Source organism: Anomaloglossus baeobatrachus, chromosome 8, assembly GCF_048569485.1.
Source record: "Anomaloglossus baeobatrachus isolate aAnoBae1 chromosome 8, aAnoBae1.hap1, whole genome shotgun sequence".
In the NCBI taxonomy this organism is placed as follows: domain Eukaryota; kingdom Metazoa; phylum Chordata; class Amphibia; order Anura; family Aromobatidae; genus Anomaloglossus; species Anomaloglossus baeobatrachus.
In genome coordinates this window covers 209,979,434-210,003,096 of record NC_134360.1, presented here as the reverse complement: position 1 = coordinate 210,003,096, position 23,663 = coordinate 209,979,434, and the positions used below count along the sequence as shown (strand labels likewise).

The 23,663-nt window shown below is 48.2% G+C and overlaps 1 protein-coding gene across 1 annotated transcript; it reads left to right on the top strand.

The window, feature by feature from the left end:
• Positions 1-4,421: 4,421 nt before the first annotated feature.
• On the top strand, positions 4,422-22,480 carry MRPS14 (mitochondrial ribosomal protein S14). The gene is made up of 3 exons (XM_075321085.1): positions 4,422-4,530; positions 8,730-8,897; positions 22,227-22,480. The coding sequence occupies exons 1-3, from the start codon at positions 4,486-4,488 to the stop codon at positions 22,407-22,409; spliced, it is 396 nt and encodes a 131-aa protein (XP_075177200.1). The 5' UTR covers positions 4,422-4,485; the 3' UTR covers positions 22,410-22,480.
• The last annotated feature ends 1,183 nt before the right edge of the window (positions 22,481-23,663 follow it).

Genomic DNA, 23,663 nt, shown 5'->3' with positions numbered 1-23,663 from the left:
GGTACTTTACACGCTGCGACATCGCTAACGATTTATTGTCAGGGTCACGGTGTTTGTGACGCACATCCGGCGCCGTTAGCGACATCGCAGCGTGTGACACGTACTTGCGACCTTCAACGATCGCAAAAGTGGTAAAAATCGTTGGTTTTGGAGAGGGCGTTCAAACACCAAATATCGTTGTATGTGCAGTAACAAGGTTGTTCTTCGTTCCGAGGCAGCACACATCGCTGTGAGTACCACAGCAGGAGCGACGAACATCTCCTTACATGCGGTCGCCGGCAATGCGGAAGGAAGGAGGTGGGCGGGATGTTACGGCTGCTCATCTCCGCCCCTCCGCTTCTATTGGGCGGCCACTTAGTGACGTCGCTATGACACCGAACGAACCGCCCCCTTAGAAAGGAGGCGGTTCACCGGACACAGTGACGTCGCTAGGCAGGTAAGTATATGTGACTGTTCCTAGCGATGTTGTGCGCCACAGGCAGCGATTTTCCCGCGATGCACAACCGACGGGGTGCTGATATCGCAGCGTGTAAAGTGCCCTTTAGTAAAAAAATATGCAAAGAATTTTTTAAAAAAATAGAAGAAATATAAAAGTTTCAATCACCCTTCTCATCCCAGTTCAAATTTAAATTAAAAAAATAATATATATATATATATATATATATATATATACTAGAAGGTGGCCCGATTCTACGCATCGGGTATTCTAGAATTTACGTATTGTGTAGTTCATGTATGATTTTTGTTATATATATATATATATACATAGATGTTGTTGTGTGTAGTTACCAAGTGTTTGTGTAGGCGCTGTACATGTTCTGGGTGTTGTCTGGGTGTGACGGGGGGTGAGAGCGGTGTTGTATGTGTGTTGCGTGTGTTGCGTTGTTTGTGGAGCGCTGTGTGTCTGTAGCGTTGTGTGTGTTGCGCGGTTTGTGTGTGTGTGGTGTGTTTTGGGGGGAGGTATGTTTTGTGCAATGTGTGTGTTGTGCGGTATGTGCGTATATTTGTGTGTGCCGCGGTGTTTGTGTGTTGGGTGTTGTGTGTGTGCAGCGTTGTCTGTGTGTGTGGGTGTCTGTGTAGGGCAGTTGTTTGTGGTTCCCAGTGTGTGTGTGTGTGGTGTGTGGTGTGTTGTGCAGTGCGCGCGCGTGTGTGTGTGTGTGTGTGTGCATCAGCCTCTCTTCTCTCAGCCTACCTCTCCCAGCCTCCCTCCTCCCAGCCTCCCTCAGCATCAGCCTCCCTCTCCCAGCCTCCCCAAGCATCAGCCTCCACCAGCATCAGCCTCTCTCCTTCCAGCCTCCCCCAGCATCAGCCTCCGCCAGCATCAGCCTCTCTCCTTCCAGCCTCCTCCAGCATCAGCCTCCCTCTCCCAGCCTTCCCCAGGATCAGCCTCTCTCCTCCCAGCCTCCGTCCTCCCAGCCTTCCCCAGCATCAGCTTTCCCCTCCCAGCCTCCCTCAGCATCAGCCTTCCCCAGCATCAGCCTCTCTCCTTCCAGCCTCCCTCAGCATCAGCCTCCCCTTCCCAGCCTTCCCCAGGATCAGCCTCTCTCCTCCCAGCCTCCTTCCTCCCAGCCTCCCCCTCCCAGCCTCCCTCAGCATCAGCCTTCCGCTCCCAGTCTCTCCCAGCATCAGCCTCCCCAAACATCAGCCTCCACCAGCATCAGCCTCTCTCCTTCCAGCCTCCCCCAGCATCAGCCTCTCTCCTTCCAGCCTCCCTCAGCATCAGCCTCCCGTTCCCAGCCTTCCCCAGGATCAGCCTCTCTCCTCCCAGCCTCCTTCCTCCCAGCCTCCCCCTCCCAGCCTCCCTCAGCATCAGCCTTCCCCTCCCAGTCTCTCCCAGCATCAGCCTCCCCAAGCATCAGCCTCCACCAGCATTAGCCTCTCTCCTTCCAGCCTCCCCCAGCATCAGCCTCCCCAAGCATCAGCCTCCACCAGCATCAGCCTCCCTCGTCCCAGCCTCCCCCAGCATCAGCCTCCCCCTCCCAGCCTCCCCCAGCATCAGCCTCTCTCCTCCCAGCATCAGCCTCTCTCATCCCAGCATCAGCCTCTCTCCTCCTAGCATCAGCCTCTCCTCTCTGTCCCCAGCATCAGCCTCTCTCCTCCCAGCCTTCCCCAGCATCAGCCTCTCTCCTCCCAGCCTCCCCCAGCATCAGCCTCCCCCAGCATCAGCCTCTCTTCTTCCAGCCTCCTCCAGCATTAGCCTCTCTCCTTCCAGCCTCCCCCAGCATCAGCCTCCCTCTCCCAGCCTTCCCCAGGATCAGCCTCTCTTCTCCCAGCCTCCGTCCTCCCAGCCTTCCCCAGCATCAGCTTTCCCCTCCCAGCCTCCCCCAGCATCAGCCTCTCTCCTCCCAGCCTCAGCCTCTCTCCTTCCAGCCTCCCCCAGCATCAGCCTCTCTCCTTCCAGCCTCCCTCAGCATCAGCCTCCCCTTCCCAGCCTTCCCCAGGATCAGCCTCTCTCCTCCCAGCCTCCTTCCTCCCAGCCTCCCCCTCCCAGCCTCCTTCAGCATCAGCCTTCCCCTCCCAGTCTCCCCCAGCATCAGCCTCCCCCTCCCAGCCTTCCCCATGATCAGCCTCTCTGCTCCCAGCCTCCTCCAGCACGCCGTGCTCCTCTGCCGACACTCACACACCCGATCGCATCCACTCACACACACCCATTTGGCATCCACTCACACACACCCGATCGCATCCACTCACACACACCCATTTGGCATCCACTCACACACACCCGATCGCATCCACTCACACACACCCGATCGCATCCACTCACACACACCCGATCGCATACACTCACACACACCCGATCGCATACACTCACACACACAGACACTGACGATATCGCACATACGCGCTCACACTCACAACATCCGGAGATACCACATGCCTCTGGCCATGTGATCCTCCGTCAGGTCCTGGAAGGTCACAACAGCACAGTATCGAGGCCGAGAAGCAAGCGATATCGCCGGATGCTGTGAGTGTGTGGATGCGATGTGAGGTGTATGTGAGGTGTGTGTGAGGTGTGTGTGAGGTGTGTGTGAGAGTGAGTGTGATCTGATGTGTGTGTATGTTTTCTTCCGCCGCAGCAGGACCTTGATGCGCTTGTAACCATGAGCATGGTTACCAACGTATCCACACCACTCCCGTGCGAGCGGGGGGGGGGGGGAGTACAGTACTCACCTCCGTGACAGCCGTGTCAGTTCGGGGAATGCGCGGGGGGGGGAGGGGGGGGAAGTACAGTACTCACCTCCGTGACAGCCGTGTCAGTTCGGGGAATGCGCGGGGAGGGGAGGGGGGGGGAAGTACAGTACTCACCTCGGTGACAGCCGTGTCAGTTCGGGGAATGCGCGGGGGGAGGGAGGGGGCGGGGCCAGAGCTAGCGTGCATTGCGTGAGGGGGGCGGGGCGTGGCGTGGCCGAATTGCCAATGCCTGCAGGGTGCCGGGGCGAGAGGCCAATCTGTGGGGGGGGCGGAGCCTGGGCGAGCGGCTGGCCAATCCGTGTGGGGGCGCAGCCTGGGCGAGCGGCCAATCGGTGTGGGGGGGCGGGGCCATGGCGAGCCCAGCGGCCAATCAGCTTTGTGTCACCGTAAGGACACAATTTTGGAGCATGACAGACAGACAGACAGACAGACAGACAGACAGACAGACAGAATAAGGCAATTATATATATAGATATATATATTCAGTGGTGTTGTTCATACCGGTAAATGTCTGATCCATCAAATTCTAAAATTATTTGAGCCGACATTAAACACCCAAAAACAGGAAAATTAAAACGCCAGAACAGCAGCATTTCTCCACCACCCCAAAAAAAACCACTAAAAAGCAACAACAAAATAGTATTACGTAGAGAAAAAAAATGTAAAAAATGAAAAACTTACTAATGGCGATAAAATCTTTTATTTTCATAAACTTAAATATTTTTTATACCACTAAAATATAAAAAAAAAATACACCCTTCCTGTTTAATGTCGCTGTAATCACTCAGGATTTCGGGTTACTTTTTGTGCCCAGTGGGCTCCGTAAAAGCAGAAAGAAAACAAAAAACGGTGTTTTTTTTCTATCTTTTTTCTATTTTATCCTAATTTATTCCAATTTTCATCATACGGAGAAGTGACTGGGGACATGCAAGACGCGTCCCGTGCAAAACAAAAAACAACAAAAAAAAACACATTTCCTCATAAGTGGAAAAAAAAAGTTATGGAAGAAGTGAGAAAAAATTCGCCTAGCTATGAAGGAGTTAAAGTCACCTGACAACCACAGCACTTTATGCATAACAACATCATTTCTGCTTTTTATTAATTTTGTCAACCCTGCAGCATGCCCTGACCAGCATTTCACCACAGTCCGGGGTGTGTGAGGTGAGGAGGCACCGTGCACGGAGCAGCACTGAACGGTCACGTTATACAGCACACTGCATCAGAGGGCTGCAGCGACTTGCTGGTGTCACGGGCAATAAAGTTGTAAACATTTGAATTGACCGCGGGGACAAGATGGCGGCATCCATGTTGGGGTCTGTGCTGCGCAGCGCCCGGCAGGTGAGTGCAAGGACGGGGAGGAAAGTCACCGGAGAGAGAATAACGAAGGGCGGAGGAGGATGGAGGGTGCACGGGCATTAGAGCTCCATGGACGGTGTAGGAAAGGCCGATATGGCGGCTGTCACCTCCATAGCTCTAGTATCGATCGTGTCTATGGCACCCCGTGCTTTCTTCCTGTTCGCTCCTAGGTGCCTTATGTGAAAATGCAATTAAGTGAATAATCTGCACTTTTTTTATTTTTCTTGGGCTCAGTATAATATATGTATTTCATTATATATATGTATGTGCGCTATACTGAGCACAAAAAAAATCATTGAGAAAACCATAATAATTATTAATAATTTTATTCATTTATATAGCGCTATTAATTCCACAGCGCTTTACATACATTGGCAACACTGTCCCCATTGGGGCTCACAATCTAGAGTCCCTATCTGTATGTCTTTGGAGTGTGGGAGGAAACCGGAAAACCCGGAGGAAACCCACGCAAACACTGGGAGAACATACAAACTCCTTGCAGATGGTGTCCTTAGTGGGATTTGAACCCATGACCCCAGCACTGCAAGACTGCAGTGCTAACCACTGAGCCACCACAAGACTGCAGTGCTAACCACTGAGCCACCACAAGACTGCAGTGCTAACCACTGAGCCACCACAAGACTGCAGTGCTAACCACTGAGCCACCACAAGACTGCAGTGCTAACCACTGAGCCACCATAAGATTTAAAGGGAATCTGTCAAGTGCAATATGCACCCAGAGCCACGAGCAGTTCTAGATTAATATTGCTAATCCCTGCCTAACTGTCCCTATATCTAGTAGCATAAGTAAAGAGATCTTTAGAAAAAGTATTTCTAAAGATCGCTTCTTATATGCCAGTGAGGCCAGGGACTAGTCACAAGGGCGTTACTTCCCTTAGCTAGCCGGTCCACATAGCATTCGAGCACGCCCCCTGTGGGCATACTACATGCTAATGAATGCACACCGACGCGCACACCTCAATCTTCATGGCGGCGGAGGATGGATGCGCACTGGGCATAATCCAGAGTCCCTGGGACTTCTGATCATGCGCAATAAACTGATGCCGGGTGTAAGCGTCCCAGCTTCAGTGTGGTATCGTGCGCATGATCGTAAGTGTTGGAGACTCTGGATTATGCCCAGTGCGCATCCATGCTCCGCCCGCCGCCGCCATGAAGAGTGAGGTGTGCGCGTCGGTCTGCATTCATTAGCATGTAGTACACCCACAAGGGCATGCTATGTGGGCCGACTAGCCAAGGGAAGTAACGCCCTTATGACTTCGCTGGCCTCATTGGCATATTAGAAGTGATCTTTAGAAATACTTTTTCTAAAATCTATCTATGCTAGTGTATACAGGGACAGTTAGGCAGGAATCACTATTATGCACCCAGAACTGCTCGTGGTTCTGGGTGCATATTGCACCTGACAGGTTCCCTTTTAAAAAAAAATAAAATAAAAAACATTTCTGTAATAAAAATAGCACCACCTTTCTTGAATATCTAGTATTGCAGCTCAGCCCTGACAGTGACTACAAATCAGACTTCTCTGCCCATCCTGGTGTCTAAAGGGAAGGTTTTCAACAATTGTAAAATATTATTGGTTTAATAAAAAAAAAACACACTAAGGGGAGCAACTGCTGAAATTTGCCTTAAAGGCCTAGTGTACAACTAGCCTGCATTATGACTGCGGTAAATGTAAGTGGGGTCTTCTCCATGTGTGTGTGATATCTACTTTCTTCCACTTCTGGGTGTTTGCAATAGTGATGGGCAGACCGGCTCTTTTTGGTGATCCGGCTCACATAGCTCCACTCACCAAAAGAGTCTGCTCTCTTGGATCCTAAATGCATCCCTATAAAACATGTTCACCCTAGGTGAACACATATTTAAGTTTCTATTAATGCTGCCGAAACCCCGCCCATTAACATCCGGACAATTAAATTAAGTGGATGGGGTTTCAGCCACTGACCACATGACTTCTATGCCTAGAGAGAGCCATTAAGACAATTTAATGGCTTTCACTGGGGTGACGGCTCCTATCTGTCCCAGCAGGGAGTCACCTCTTTGTCTCAGATAATATCTGACCAACACCCTGGTCATCACACATGATCAGCATAGGATGCACAGCCTTAGGGGGTTATCACTCATGATCGGCATTAGATACCTCTATTATTCCTCCTGGAAATTGACAATGGGATTTTATCATTCTCCTTGTCAGTAGAGTGATATCGCCACTAAGGGGTACTTCTCGCATAGCGAGATCGCTGCTGAGTCACGGTTTTTGTGACGCACCAGTGACCTCATTAGCGATCTGGCTGTGTGTGACACTGAGCAGCGATCTGGCCCCTGCTGTGAAATCGCTGCTCGTTACACACTGCTCTGGTTCATTTTTTGGACGTTGCTCTCCCGCTGTGAAGCACACATCGCTGTGTTTGACAGCGAGAGAGCAACGATCTGAATGTGCAGGGAGCCGGCTTCTGGCAGCCTGCGGTAAGCTGTAACCAAGGTAAATATCGGGTAACCAAGCGAAGTGCTTTGCTTGGTTTCCCGATCTTTACCTTGGTTACTAGTGTCCGCCGCTCTCAGGCAGCCACTGCCGTCTCCCTGCACACGTAGCCGGAGTACACATCGGGTAAATAAGCAAAGCGGTTTTCTTATTAACCCGATGTGTACTCTGGCTACGAGTGCAGGGAGCCAGCGCTAAGCGGTGTGCGCTGGTAACCAAGGTAAATATCGGGTAACCAAGCGCATGGTTACCCGATATTTACCTTAGTTACCAAGCGCAGCATCGCTTGCACGCGTCGCTGGGGGCTGGTCGCTGGTGGCTGGTCACTGGTGAGATCTGCCTGATTAACAGCTCACCAGTGACCATGTAGCGACGTACCGGCGATCCTGACCAGGTCACATCGCTGGAGGGATCACTGGAGCGTCGCTAAAGTGTGACGGTACCTTTACTGGCAAGGACAATGGTAACAAGTAGTTGTTCATTTACATTTCCAGGGTGGATAACAGCGTTTTGGGATGATTTGCCTTTTGGCCTCCAAGCGTGGTGTGTATTATGGCATCCAAAGAACTCAATTTTGGTCTCATCTGACCAGACTATATTCTCCCAGTATTTCACAGGCTTCTCTAAATGTGGTTGAGCAAACTTTAAAAGCTTGAATATGCATTTTGTTCAGCAATGGAGTCTTGTGTGGTGAGCGTGCATACAGGCCATGGAGGGGGGAGTGCATTACTTATTGTTTTCTTTAAAACAAGTGTACCTGCTGATTCCAGGTTTATTTGTAGCTCTCTTTAATAACTTCAATCTTGCAGGGAGTACATGCTCATAGCTGGTTTATGAGGAAATTTTCTTTCCATTGCTGGATTATGTCCCCCAACACTGTTCACTGGAACTTTTTAGTAATTTAGAAATTCATCTGTAACCAATGCCATCAGTATGTTTTGCAACAATAAGGATACAAAGGTCTTGGGACAGCTCACTGGTTTTACCCATTATGAGATTTTTCTTGTGCGGTCCCTTGGTCAGTTGTACCAGCTGATATTATTTTTCACTTTGTGGCAGGATTATTTTCTAATTACTGATAGATTTTAGCTGGTGTCATGACTTTACATGGCTTTTGCACCTTTTTCTGCATGTGTTCAATACTTTTTCCCCTGTCATTTCTCATTATTACACACAACGTAGAGGTTATCCACTACTTTTATATTGATGGCTTATCCTTAGGAAAGGTCATCAATTTCTGAGACGGATGCGTACTACCCGGCTGCAGCCACTATCCGAAGACGGAGCAGCTCTACAACTGGGCATTTCCTGCTTCCGGCACCAAGGACAGCTGATCAGTGGGGATGCCAGCCAATCAGTTAAGGATAGGCCATCAATGTAAAAGTAATATCCTTTATTTAATTTATGGACATCTGTGGTTTGATTTCCTTGCCTGTGTGGATTGGATGGGTTGTTACTGATATCTGGTGAGAAATCCATATCAGTAGCAGGTTTAGAAATATATTTACTTAGAATGTTGGTAACATGTTTACTTATATTTCACTCTTTGTATCTAAACTAGTCATTTACTTTTTGCCCAGACACCCAAAAGTCAAGGCAGTGTAACAATGTGGAAGCTTTAAGACAACTTATATCATAAGGGTGAATTTATAACCCCCATTATTTCCTTTCTTCCGTGCAGCTGCTCTCTTTCTCCCCGGTGACCTGCTCAAATCAAGTAAGATCCCATTATGTAGACTGGAGAATGTGGCGAGATGTGAAGAGGAGGAAGATGGCCTTCGAATATGCAGACGAGAGGTTGAGGATCAATGCCTTGCGAAAAAATTCCATCCTCCCTAGAGAACTTCGGGTAAGGAATGGTTTTCCACATGTACTTAGAAAACTGCTTGCTTAGGCTGCTTTCACACCTCCGGTTTTTGCAGTGCGGCTAAATCCGGCTCTAAAACCTATGCAACGGATGCGGCAAAAAAACCCGCATCCTTTGCATAAGTTTTTTACATGCGGCCCGTCCGGTTTTTGCCGGTTGCGGCAGGCTACTGAGCATGCGCAGTGCAAAAAAAAACGCATGCGGCGGCCAGATGCGTTTTTTGCCGCATCTGGCATCCATAGGCATGCATTGGAAAAAGCGCCGCATCGGTAGGATGCGGCACGATGCGTTTTTTTTTTTTTTTTGCCGGACAAAAAAACGTGCCAGGCAACATTCCATCCGGCCACCGCATGGGCTAAATATGCCGCATCCGGCAAAAACCGGACCGAACGCAAGGCCATGTGGCACAATCCGGCGCTAATGAAAAGTCTATGCGGAAAAAACGATTGCGTTTTTCCTGCAAAGAGCCGGATTGTGCCGCACAGCAAAAAACGGATGTGTAAAAGCAGCCTAAATTAAAAATCCAATGGTGTATTTATCACACCTTGCTGTGTGGCAGAGTATCACACCACAAAGGTATGACAAATAAAGGGTTACTCCTAACAAGCCTGCTCAGGGGCGCTCCACTGCCCACCTTGTCAACTTCCAGACGGGTGCGCACTACTTCTGCTTGACTGACAGATCAGATTGTATCTGCTTGAAAATAGCACGTACACCTCATTTTACAGAACTGGATTTGGGCCACTGCACATAGCCAGTACCCGTCCTATAGATGTGACTAAACAAGGAGCAAACTGAATGGGATAGAAGCTACTGTGCGCTCCCCAGTGATGAACAGACAGCATAGGTGACACGAATGGCCACCACTGCAGTGATGGTATGTGCAGAAGACAATAACGGGAGAACCAGGCACATGGGTATATCATTCCAGTGGGCAATTTGCTTAATATTAACAGTACCATTGATATGTGGCCCTTTTGAATAGTGGAAATAAATCCGGGACAAATCCACATGAGGTTTTAGAGTTGCCAATTTTAGTTTTGTATCAAGAAACATGGAACAAGTGCTACGTGTGGGCACCAGCTAAATGATCTGATGCTAGTAGTGGTGGCACAAAACCAGTCCATTAAAGGGACTGTATTGTGTTTTTTTTATTTTTGTATTAAAAATAGTGTTTCTGAAATCAAGTATTTTTAATACAAAATGAAAATCGTAGCTTATTTACTTTCTGTTATTCTAATTTTACTGTATGCACTGGGGGCCATGCTGGATTTGCTGTGTGTGTAATTTATTTTTTTTTTTTTTTTCTCTCCCCTCCTTTCCCTATTTTCTGGATATGAAAAACGTGTCTGTAATATTAATCTTTATATTACTCTTTATTATGGAATCCTAAGTGACAAAATTAAATAATAAAATTGAAAAATAAAAAATTAATTATAAGTATAATGTTAATATTTATAAAATTAATAGGTTTCATCTCCCTTTTGAGACAAGACTATTATGATTCCTAATATTATTCACAATCTCTATTAATATGGTATTTTGTATACTTGTATATGTGTTTTTAACTATGTATGTATATTTCTGTGTTAACCCCCTAGTAGCTAACCTCACAGGTGAGCAATTACTTTTGGGTGGATTGCCTTCTTAAGGAAGGATTTGGTCAGTCTTGGTTCAGACCATGATTAAGACAGTTTGTTGAAACGCTTCGCTCTGACCTGGGCATCCTTTATTTTTATGCTGCATGTACCTTTTGGATTTTATGAAAAACTATCAATAAAGAAGACAACTTTTTAATATTCCATGTGATTGCGCTGGATTTATATTTTATAATCACAGTTACACACTCCTTTATGGCAGCCCCTGTGTATAGAGAATAGTGGTCGCTATCCGACCCTATGTGTAACGTTACAGTGGGCGTATGCTGTGACCTGGACGCGCCCCCTGGGCTGTCCAGATCACAGCAGAGGGAGGATCTCAGCGCCATTTTTGTGGAGATTAAAGCCATGCTTTTTTCTCCACTTTACACCTGTCAACGGCCGGGATGTGAGTCTTGGCCGTCTCCCCTCCCCCCCGTTACCGATAACACCCCCTCCCTCCCTCTGTTCTCACAAGGCCCCGCCCCCTGCCGTTACCGTCTGTAATGAAAGCCCCTCCCTCCGCTGTCCCCAGCCCCGTTCTGGCGGTCGCCGGTGTGTCTGTGTGTGTGTCCTCCCTCTGCTCTCACCAGCCCCCTGCCATTACCGTCTGCAATGAAAGCCCCTCCCTCCGCTGTCCCCAGCCCCGTTCTGGCTGTCGTCGGTGTGTGTCCTCCCTCTGCTCTCACCAACCCCTGCCGTTACCGTCTGTAATGAAAGCCCCTCCCTCCGCTTTCCCCATCCACGTTCGTGCGTGTGTGTGTGTGTGTGTGTTTGTTACAGTGCCAACTACAAAGCCACCATACAGTGCTAATCACTGAGCCATCGTACAGTGATTACCACTGAGCCTCATATATATATATATATATATATGTGTGTGTGTGTATATATATATATATATATATATATATATATATTATATACATACACACACACACACACACACACACACACACACACACACACACACACACACACACACACACTGCGGTCATAGCACCCACATATATATGCTGACTGTGTGTGTGTGTGTGTGTGTGTGTGTGTGTCAACCCTTCTGCTTGCTACCCTGTATATCAGTGATACTGTCTGCATGGTTGTTTATCTTAATCCTGTCCTGTGTGATACTGTCTGCTGAGCTGTATCTAATCCTGTCCTGTGTGATAAGCTGGGTTTACACACTGAGACTTTCTAGCGATCCAACCTGCGATCTCAACCTAGCCGGGATCGCTACAAAGTCTCTGGTGAGCTGTCAAACAGGCAGACCTGGCCAACGACCTAACAGCGATCCGGACCTGCAGAACGACTAGCTGGTCGTTGGGGACGTGTCAAAAAAGCAGGTGAACTTCACCCGACTTCATTTAATGCCGCGCGGCTCTGTGTGCCGTGTAAATAAATAAATAATTAAAAAATCCGGCGTGCGGTCCCCCCCTATTTTAATACCAGCCAGATAAAGCCATACGGCTGCAGGCTGGTATTCTCAGGATGGGGAGCCCCACGTTATGGGGAGCCCCCCAGCCTAACAATATCAGCCAGCAGACGCCCAGAATTGCCGCATACATTAGATGCGACAGTTCTGGGACTGTACCCGGCTCTTCCCGATTTGCCCTGGTGCGTTGGCAAATCGGGGTAATAAGGAGTTATTGGCAGCCCATAGCTGCCAATAAGTCCAAGATTAATCATGTCAGGCGTCTCCCCGAGATACCTTCCATGATCTGTAAATTACAGTTAAAAAACACACACACGAAAAATCCTTTATTAGAAATAAAAAACACTAACAAATTCCCTCATTACCAATTTATTACCCACAACAAAGCCCTCCTTGTCCGGCGTAATCCACGGTCCTCCAGCGTCGCTTCCAGCTCTGCTGCATGCAGGTGACAGGAGCAGCAGAAGACACAGCCGCTCCTGTCACCTGCACGCAGCTAATGAAGAGAGCCGTGTGATCGGCTGAGCTGTCACTGAGGTTACCTGGATCCAGCGGTGGCCGCGGGTAACCTCAGTGACAGTTCAGCTGATCGCGCTACTCACCTCATTTGCTGGTGATTTCCCCCCCTCTCTCATACTCACCGATCACCGGCGCTGCACGGCGTTCACACTGCTCCGGCGGCTTTTCCTTTTTTGAAAAAGCCGGCCGCTCATTAAACAATCTCGTATTCCCTGCTTTCCCCGCCCACCGGCAAATGTGATTGGTTGCAGTGAGACACGCCCACACGCTGAGTGACAGCTGTGTCACTGCACCCAATCACAGCAGCCGGTGGGCGTGTCTATACTGTGCAGTAAAATAAATAAATAATTAAATAATCCGGCGTGCGGTCCCCCCTATTTTAATACCAGCCAGATAAAGCCATACGGCTGAAGGCTGGTATTCTCAGGATGGGGAGCCCCACGTTATGGGGAGCCCCCCAGCCTAACAATATCAGCCAACAGCCGCCCAGAATTGCCGCATACGTTATATGCGACAGTTCTGGGACTGTACCCGGCTCTTCCCGATTTGCCCTGGTGCGTTGGCAAATCGGGGTAATAAGGAGTTATTGGCAGCCAATAGCTGCCAATAAGTCCTAGATTAATCATGTCAGGCGTCTCCCCGAGATTCCTTCCATGATTAATCTGTAAGTTACAGTAAATAAACACACACACACCCGAAAAATCCTTTATTAGAAATAAAAAACACTAACAAATTCCCTCATTACCAATTTATTACCCACAACAAAGCCCTCCTTGTCCGGCGTAATCCACGGTCCTCCAGCGTCGCATCCAGCTCTGCTGCATGCAGGTGACAGGAGCAGCAGAAGACACAGCCGCTCCTGTCACCTGCACGCAGCTAATGAAGAGAGCCGTGTGATCGGCTGAGCTGTCACTGAGGTTACCTGGATCCAGCGGTGGCCGCGGGTAACCTCAGTGACAGCTCAGCTGATCGCGCTACTCACCTCATTTGCTGCGTGGAGCTGACCGGAGCGGCGGTGAGTAGCGCGATCAGCTGAGCTGTCACTGAGGTTACCCGCGGCCACCGCTGGATCCAGGTAACCTCAGTGACAGCTCAGCCGATCACACGGCTCTCTTCATTAGCTGCGTGGAGGTGACCGGAGCGGCGGTGTCTTCTGCTGCTCCTGTCACCTCCATGCAGCAGAGCTGGATGCGACGCTGGAGGACCGTGGATTACGCCGGACAAGGAGGGCTTTGTTGTGGGTAATAAATTGGTAATGAGGGAATTTGTTAGTGTTTTTTATTTCTAATAAAGGATTTTTCAGGTGTGTGTTTTTTAACTGTAATTTACAGATTAATCATGGAAGGTATCTCGGGGAGACGCCTGACATGATTAATCTAGGACTTATTGGCAGCTATGGGCTGCCAATAACTCCTTATTACCCCGATTTGCCAACGCACCAGGGCAAATCGGGAAGAGCCGGGTACAGTCCCAGAACTGTTGCATCTAATGTATGCGGCAATTCTGGGCGGCTGTTGGCTGATATTGTTAGGCTGGGGGGCTCCCCATAACGTGGAGCTCCCCATCCTGAGAATACCAGCCTTTAGCCGTATGGCTTTATCTGGCTGGTATTAAAATTGGGGGGGACCTCACGCCGGATTTTTTAATTATTTATTTATTTTACTGCACAGTATAGACACGCCCACCGGCTGCTGTGATTGGGTGCAGTGACACAGCTGTCACTCAGCGTGTGGGCGTGTCTAACTGCAACCAATCATATTTGCCGGTGGGCGGGGAAAAGCAGGGAATACGAGATTGTTTAATGAGCGGCCGGCTTTTTCAAAAAAGGAAAAGCCGCTGGAGCAGAGTGAACGCCGTGCAGCGCCGGTGATCGGGGATCGGTGAGTATGAGAGAGGGGGGACACTTCAGTCACTCGGGGGATTAGCGGTCACCGGTGAATCCTTCACCGGTGACCGCTAATCAGGACGCTACACAGACAGAGCCGCGGAGTCGCTGTAAAGTCCCCTTTTAGGCTGGTTTCACACTACGTCTTTTTAACATCCGTTGAAAACGTTATTTTAACGGAAGTACGGATCCTGTGCAAATCCGTTTTCACTTCAATGCATTTTCAATGGACTTGCGTCCACCTGCGTTCGCATGCGTTTGCGTCCGTTAGACGCAGGATCCGTCCTTTTGCGTTATTTTAACATGTTTCAAAAACGCAACATGTAGCGTTTTTGAGCTCCGTCCAAATACTGCAAATTGCTGGATCCTGACTATAACGCACGCAAACGCAGGTGAACGCTGGCGTGCTGATAGACAGGATCCTGCTTTTGTACTGAGCATGCCCAGAAAGTACTGAGCATGCCCAGAACCAGTCTCGCGTGATCTGTCTATCTCTCTACTCCCTCCCTCACCCTCTCTCTCTCTATGGGCTGCTTCTCACTTGCAAGTTTCTCGCAGTAGAGCAATGCGAGAAAAACTCGCATTGGAATCGGACACATTAGTGAATGATTCAGCTCTCATCTGCGATTTTTTTCTCAGTCCAAATCGGACCGAGAAAAAAATCGCAGCATGCTGCTTTTTTGCGAGTTTCTACTGCGAGTTTCTCCAATGCAAGTCTATGGGAGCGTGTAAAAAATCGGATGTCACGGGACGGCACTCACACCATCTTGTGACATCCGATTTTCTAAATACATTTCTCGCATGTTTCCTAAAACACTGGAAACGAGCGATGTCTCCCAATGTCTGTCAATCACTATTCCCTGTCAGTCGGTCTCTCCCTCTCGGTCTCTATTCTCTCTGTCGGTCCGTCACTATCTCTGTCCCTCTCTCACAGTCTGTCGGTCAGTTTCCACCCCTCTCTCATACTCACCGTTCCCCGATCTCCGGCGCGGCGCTGCACGGCTTTCTCACTGCTCCGGCGGCTTTTACTATTTTGAAAAAGCCGGCCGCTCATTAAAGAATCTCGTATTCCCTGCTTTCCCCGCCCACAGGCGCCTATGATTGGTTGCAGTGAGACACGCCCCCACGCTGAGTGACAGGTGTCTCACTGCACCCAATCACAGCAGCCGGTGGGCGGGTCTATACTGTGCAGTGAAATAAATAAATAAATAATTAAAAAAAATGGCGTGCGGTCCCCCCCAATTTTAATACCAGCCAGATAAAGCCATACGGCTGAAGGCTGGTATTCTCAGGATGGGGAGCTCCACGTTATGGGGAGCCCCCCACCCTAACAATATCAGCCAACAGCCGCCCAGAATTGCCGCATACATTATATGCGACAGTTCTGGGACTGTACCCGGCTCTTCCCGATTTACCCTGGTGCGTTGGCAAATCGGGGTAATAAGGAGTTATTGGCAGCCCATAGCTGCCAATAAGTCCTAGATTAATCATGTCAGGCGTCTATGAGGCACCCTCCATGATTAATCTGTAAGTGACAGTAAATAAACACACACACATGAAAAAATCCTTTATTTGAAATAAAAAACACAAACAAATTCCCTCATTACCAATTTATTAACCCCGACAAACCCTCCATGTCCGGCGTAATCCACGGACTCCAGCGTCGCTTCCAGCTCTGCTGCATGGAGGTGACAGGAGCAGCAGAAGACACCGCCGCTCCGGTCACCTCCACGCAGGTAGTGAAGACAGCCGCGCGATCAGCTGAGCTGTCACTGAGGTTACCCGCTGTCACTGGATCCAGCGGTGACAGCGGGTAACCTCAGTGACACCTCAGCAGATCGCGCTACTCACCTCAGTTGCTGCTTGGAGGTGACCGGAGCGGCGGTGTCTTCTGCAGCTCCTGTCACCTTCATGCTGGAAGCGACGCTGGAGGTCCGTGGAGTACGCCGGACATGGAGGGTTTGTCGGGGTTAATAAATTGGTAATGAGGGATTGTGTTTGTGTTTTTTATTTCTAATAAAGGATTTTTTCATGTGTTTGTGTGTGTTTATTTACTGTCACTTACAGATTAATCATGGAGGGTGTCTCATAGACGCCTGACATGATTAATCTAGGACTTATTGGCAGCTATGGGCTGCCAATAACTCCTTATTACCCCGATTTGCCAACGCACCAGGGTAAATCGGGAAGAGCCGGGTACAGTCCCAGAACTGTCGCATATAATGTATGCGGCAATTCTGGGCGGCTGTTGGCTGATATTGTTAGGGTGGGGGGCTCCCCATAACGTGGAGCTCCCCATCCTGAGAATACCAGCCTTCAGCCGTATGGCTTTATCTGGCTGGTATTAAAATTGGGGGGGACCGCACGCCATTTTTTTTAATTATTTATTTATTTATTTCACTGCACAGTATAGACACGCCCACCGGCTGCTGTGATTGGGTGCAGTGAGACACCTGTCACTCAGCGTGGGGGCGTGTCTCACTGCAACCAATCATAGGCGCCTGTGGGCGGGGAAAGCAGGGAATACGAGATTCTTTAATGAGCGGCCGGCTTTTTCAAAATAGTAAAAGCCGCCGGAGCAGTGAGAAAGCCGTGCAGCGCCGCGCCGGGGATCGGTGAGTATGAGAGAGGGGGGGACACTTCAGTCAATCGGGGGATTAGTGGTCACCGGTGAGTCCTTCACTGGTGACCGCTAATCAGGACGCGGCACAGACAGAGCCGCAGCATGACAATGAAGTTGGGTGAAGTTCACCCGAGTTCATTCTGACAGTGCGGCTCTGTCTGTGTCTGCTGTCATCTGCCATTCAGCTCTGCTACATGGCTGTCTGTGTCTGCTGTCAGCGGCCATGTAGCAGCCCGGCTCCTAGCAGCTGCAGACACTCGTAACCAAGATAAATATCGGGTATCCAAGGCCGATGTTTACCTTGGTTACCAGCGTCTGCAGCTGTCAGAAGCCTCCTCCCAGTCTAGTTCCCCTCACTCCCGATCACATGACTCCAATGCCCGCCCCTAAACATCCATTGCAGGATCCTGCAAAATAACATATGCGTTTGCATACGTTATTTGCTGTAAAAGCAGGATCCGTACTTCCGCTAAAAAAACGTTTTCAGCGGATGTTAAAAAGACGTAGTGTGAAACTAGCCTTACACACTGAAACTTGCTAGCGATGCATGCTGCACAGCGGGAAACAAAGGACCTAGGAATGGTCCTGAACGATTTGTAGCGATCATAACTTCACAGCAGGGGCCAGGTCACTGATAGGTTTCACACACTGCAATGTCGCTGGGGAGGTCGCTGTAACGTCACAAAACCGGTGACGTTACAGCGATGTTGTTTGCGATGTTGCAGTGTGTAAACCCAGCTATACTGTCTGCTGAGCTGTATCTAATCCTGTCCTGTGTGATACTGTCTGCTGAGCTGTATCTAATCCTCTCCTGTGATACTGTCTGCTGAGCTGTATCTAATCCTCTCCTGTGTGATACTGTCTGCTGAGCTGTATCTAATCCTGTCCTGTGTGATACTGTCTGCTGAACTACAGTGCCACCTACTGAGCCACCATACTGTGCCAACTAGAGAGCCACCATAAAGTGCCATACAGCGTATACTGTATGTGTAACAGTCAGTGTGTTAGGGTGAACTCTTAACCAGAGATCACTAGCTGCCTACTGCCTGGCCGAATTGATATGAGCCAAGTGCATGCATAAAAGAATTCACACCAGACACAGTCGGATATGAAGTCTCTTCTTGGTCACAGTAAAGATGGCACCGAACAGACTGAGGAGACTCATGCGTCCTCTTGATATAGGCTAGGGGCGTACACAAGTTCAGATATGCCCATTTAGTGGGACAGTTCATGGGCTAGCGAATGGGGAGATCCGTGTTGCTGTTGATGGGCAGGTCTGACTCCAGTGGATGAAACCATGACGATGGGAGGGACGTCATTTAGTGGATCCATGCTGATGGTTTGGTCTGTGATGTCATCTGATCTGTCGGTTGGTCTTCTAGCTTGACCAGGGGTCTTCCCTTATATGGTGGTCTTCTTTCATCTGGACATTCCTTGCATTCCAAGCAAGGTGTGGATAACAGGAAATGGCGGCCATCTTTATATCTGTGTCATGTATATGATCTGAAACCTGAATTATGTAAGGCAAATCGACATATTTCCCACAATCCCTTGTCAAGAGGTTAATTAAGTATTTGATGGAAAGGTCCTCCTCAACAAGTGTATATATGTGGGTGCGATGACCGCAGTCTGTATATATATATGTGTAAAAGTCACTGTATATATGTGTAAGGCTCTGTGCGCACTTGCCGGTTTTTGCTGTGGATTTGCTGCATGTTTCGCTGCAGAAAACGTTCATAACATCTCTGCAGTGATTTACCAGCAAAACCTATGGGAAAAAAAATGCTGTGCGCACTATGTGGATTTTGACAGCTGCATGTTTTGCTGTGGGATTCCCCACAGCAAAAACAATTGCATGACAATTCTTTTACTCAGGTCCCTGCGCTTTCGAGGGCTGACAGACTAATCACCCGCAGATTCTGGGTCGGCGGAGGATTGATCCCCGGTATCTGGCTGGATGCTGCTTCCCATATAAAGTTTATGGGGAATAGAATCTGGCCCAAAGGGGTAGGAGCAAGCGCTTCATACTCACCGATGACCGGGCGGCTGTCACACTGCTCTCACGGCGGTGGCTTTCATCTTCCAAAGCTGGCTCATTATTCTATCTCGTATTCACTCCTTCCCTGCTCACCAGTGGCTGTGATTGGTTGCAGGCACACACACCCCAATGCTGAGTGACAGCTGTCTCAGTGCAACCAAACCAATCACAGCTGCCGGTTGGCGGGTCCATAGCGTACAGTAAACCAAAAAAATTATCAAAAACAGCATCCATTAGATGCGACAGTTCCGGACTTTTCACGGGTCTTCCCGTTGCCGTGATGCGGTGGCAATCGAGGTAATGAAGGAGTTAATGGCAGCAGCCAATAGCTGCCACTAAGTCATAGTTTACTGATGGCAGGCGTCTATATGACACCCCCTCATCACTAAACTGTAACTGAAAGTAAGGGTAGGTTCACACAATGCGTTTTTTTTTTTGTTTTTTTTTTTTTTTTTGATGCGTTTTTGTGTGTTTTGTAGCAAAAAACACAAAAAAAGCACCTGTTGCAAAAAAACGCGGCAACAACGCATGATTTTTTAACGCTTTTTTTGCTGCGTTTTTGCTCACTGCGTTTTTATGCGTTTTTTATCAGTGAACATTGCCATTAAAGATTGTTTAAAAAATAAAAAAAGATAAAAGGTCTAACATTTCCTTCTTAAATATGTTCTTCATTCTCCACTAGTGTATGCACTATGCAGGAGAGCAGACAGCTGCAGAACTACAAGGCTCAGCATGCTCCATCCAGGACTGTATGCTGGAGGGAGAGGCAGGGGGAGCAGAACTACAAGGCTCAGCGTACCCCATCTAATATTGTATGCAGGAGAGCAGACAGCAGCTGCAGAACTACAAGGCTCAGCATGCTTCATCCAATAGTGTATGCAGTAGAGCAGACAGCAGCTGCAGAACTACAAGGCTCAGCATGCTTCATCCAATAGTGTATGCAGTAGAGCAGACAGCAGCTGCAGAACTACAAGGCTCAGCATGCTTCATCCAATAGTGTATGCAGTAGAGCAGACAGCAGCTGCATAACTACAAGGCTCAGCATCCTCCATCCAGGACTGTATGCAGGAGTTTTTTTTTTCCCCCCAAAAAAATGATATGGGCTTCGCCATAATTTTGTATGCTAGCCAGGTACAGCAGGCAGGTACGGCCTGCCCCCAAGCCCCAGCTGCCTATTTGTACCCGGTTGTGAACCAAAAATATAGTGAAGCTTTTTTTTTTTTTTTTTTTTAACTATTTCATGACCTTCATGAAATAATTAAAAAAAAAAAAAAAAAAAAAAGACGTGGGCTTCGCCCAATTTTTGAGTCCAGCCAGGTACAACTAGGCAGCTGGGGATTGGAATATGCAGTGCAGAGTGCCCAAGCTTTCTGGGCACCCACGCTGCAAATTGCAGTCCGCAGCCACCCCAGAAAATGGCGCTTTCATAGAAGAGCCATCTTTTGGCGCTGTATCCAACTCTTCCAGCTGCCCTGTTGATTAGTGGCTCACTAGGTAATAATGGGGTTAGGGCTAGCTTTATATTATCAGCTGGCCCTAAGCCCAAAATTCATGGTGTCACACCAATATTAGACATGGCCACCATGAATTTCTAGTAAAGATAAAATAAAAAAAAAAACACAGAAAAATATTTTTATTAGAAATAAAACACAACACAATTAGTGACTCCATCTTTATTGAAATAAAGAACCCCCCTCCGCAGTAATCCTGGGCCAAGGGTCCCGCGCCGTCCAATATCATCTGATCGATTTGCTGGAAGGCATACCGATCAGATGTTGTCAGGTTCACGGGCCTGAATCACATGACACAGCAGCTGATTGTATAAACAGCTTTTATACAATCAGCTGATGCATCGGTGGAAAAAAAAAACCTGCACACTTGCGTGCTGGCTCCTGTCTGATCGCTGCAGGAGCTGCCGGTGATCAGCTGATAGTTTCCTGACTGCATCAGCTGATAGCCGGACGGTAAAAAGCCAGCATCACTGCGTGACTTGCGATCAGCTGATGTGTCAGGTGAGCCTCCGCCAGGTCCTGCATCCATTGGACGAGCCTTGGAGCCGGCACACAGCCGGAGCGGCGGTACCGGGAGAGGAGCTGGGAGCGGGCATGGCACCGGGAGTCTGCAGACAGGTGAGTATGTCCTTTTTTTTTTCTTTTCAATCTCCGCACGGGAGATTGAAGTGGCGGTACCGGGAGGATCCAATGACCGCAGTCTGTGTATATATGTATGTATGTATGTATATAATTATTATTTGTATGTATGTATGTATGTATGTATGTATGTGTATGTGTGTGTGTGTGTGTGTGTGTGTGTGTGTGTGTGTGTGTGTGTGTGTGTGTGTGTGTGTGTGTGTGTGTGTGTGTATTATGTATAAATGTGTTTCCACTTTACTTCCGGGTTGAGCTGTACAATTCATATACAGTCACCCAGAAAATGGCGACACATTACTATGAAATACACTGCACCCAAAAGGGGAGGAGAATAGGCATGTCATCTAGTGACTGCCCAAATTTGCAGCTATCGTAATTCTACCAAGGATTACTATAGCTTTTTGATGTGTACACAGGAAGATGCTCCCCCTACTGGCAATTATAAGTATTTTTAAAATAAAGTTTTATTTTACATATTTTAAAAGTTTAATTACATTAAGAAAATAGTTGTTACACAATTATAATATTGTTAGCTGATTTGGCCTACAAAAAAAAAATTAGACGATAGTCCCTTTTAAGATGCAGGTAGTGGCCATGAAGGGTGAGGAGATGAGGCAAAGGGTGCTCTCATCCTCTGGCCTGGCTGTCGTTAGAAAGACTTCACAGATTGGGGCTAATGCCCGTACTCCTTTCCCGTGGGCAGAATACTATTCGGACAACACAGGGTACCACGCTCCGGTAAGACTTTTTATGGTACGCTCCCAGGCAAGGACACAAGATGGTGAATGTGACAGTCTCTCCTTTCCCCTGGCTCTCTGGAACTAGTTACCCCAGCCAGCAACACCCTGATTTTTGGTGAGCACCAACTGACAAGAGGTAATGGCAAGCTTAGGAAACCAAACTAGCCCAGCGAGGTATGTGGCAGGTGGCCAGATAGCCCCAACCACACACAGAGGCTGCTGCTTATGTCCCTGCCGTGAGGGTCTATCATGCACAAAGAATAAGCGGCTAATGGCTTTCTGTCTTGCAGGAAGTGGCAGATAAAGAGATCGCAGCACTACCAAGAGACAGCTGTCCAGTGAGAATCCGGAACCGATGTGTCCTCACCTCCCGACCACGCGGTGTGAAGAGGAGATGGCGCCTCAGCAGAATAGTTTTCCGCCACTTAGCAGATCACAATCAAATGTCTGGAATTCAAAGAGCCATGTGGTAGATGGAGAATTTATTTTATTTTTTTTTTTTTTTTTACATTATGCCTGTAATAAAAAAAAAAGTTGCTGTTCACTACGTGTCCTGTTTTATTACAGGGTATTGTACCTAATGTGGTTTATATTTAAAGGGAACCAATCATTAGGATTTTCTTATATAACCTAAATTCAGTGCTATACTGGCACTATCAGGCTGATTCTATACATACCTGTAGTGGTCAGCTCGGATGTTTAGGTTTTGAAATCCAAGAAAGTAAAGTTTATAAAATTGGCAGCTTCTTGAGTGACAGCAGCTGAGGAGCAGATAATATCTGGGGGGTATTCAGTTATCCCCTCCCCCTGTTAGAATTAGCATAAGTATTATACAATCGATTTACTTTGATTTGCAGGACCTGTGTGAGGTCATACCCATGTGACCAGAAGGGGCGGAGCCTCAGCCAGCAAAGCTGATACCAGGAAGGAACATGTTTGTTGGCTGAGGCCCCACCCCTTCTGGTCACATGGATATAACCTCACCACAGGTCCTGCAAGTCAAAGTAAATTGGTTGTATAATACTTATGCTCATTCTAACAGAGGGAGGGGATAACTATGAACACCCCCCAATATCTGATCCTCAGCTGCTGTCACTCAAGGAGCGGATGATTTTATAAACTTTACTTTCTTGGATTTCAACACCTATATATCCAAGCTGACCACTAAATGTATGTATAGAATCCGCCTGATAGTGCCAGTATAGCACTGGCTTTAGGTTACATATGAAAATCCTGGTGATTGGTTCCCTTTTAAAGGGATTGTCCACTCTTTGGGCAACCACTTCTCAGAGTTTGCCCTTGTTAGCATACTAGGACGACAACTTCTGATTGCATGCTTCCTCCAGGTAAAATGAAAATCCTATACTCACCGACGTAGTTTCAGGGCTCATGTGACATTACAGAGCTCCACATCCAGTCACCACTGACTAACTCATTTGTCCGGAGGCGGAGAGACAGTCAACAGGAAGTGAGAGCTGTCGCTGCCACTCACTTCCTGTTGATTGGATGCGGTGCTCGTATGTCACAACCTCACATGAGCACCGAAAAGTATAGGGTTTTTTTTTTATTTTATTACCGGGGGAAGTGTAGAATTAGAAGGGATTGTCCTAGTAGTGGACAACCCCTTTAGCTCGCTCTCTCATGGCTCACCTTCAGATGTATCAGACATACATATTAAGTAACTGGGCAGCGGCAGCCCTGATTAATTCTTGATGATTGATTTCTCC

What these genes read in the sequence shown, in the direction of transcription:
- MRPS14 (XM_075321085.1), top strand. Translation starts at nt 4,486, where the DNA reads ATGGCGGCATCCATGTTGGGGTCTGTGCTGCGCAGCGCCCGGCAG. An exon ending in TGCTGCGCAGCGCCCGGCAG is followed by an intron (nt 4,531 to 8,729) that starts GTGAGTGCAAGG and finishes TCTTCCGTGCAG; the next exon opens with CTGCTCTCTTTCTCCCCGGT. An exon ending in TCCTCCCTAGAGAACTTCGG is followed by an intron (nt 8,898 to 22,226) that starts GTAAGGAATGGT and finishes TCTGTCTTGCAG; the next exon opens with GAAGTGGCAGATAAAGAGAT.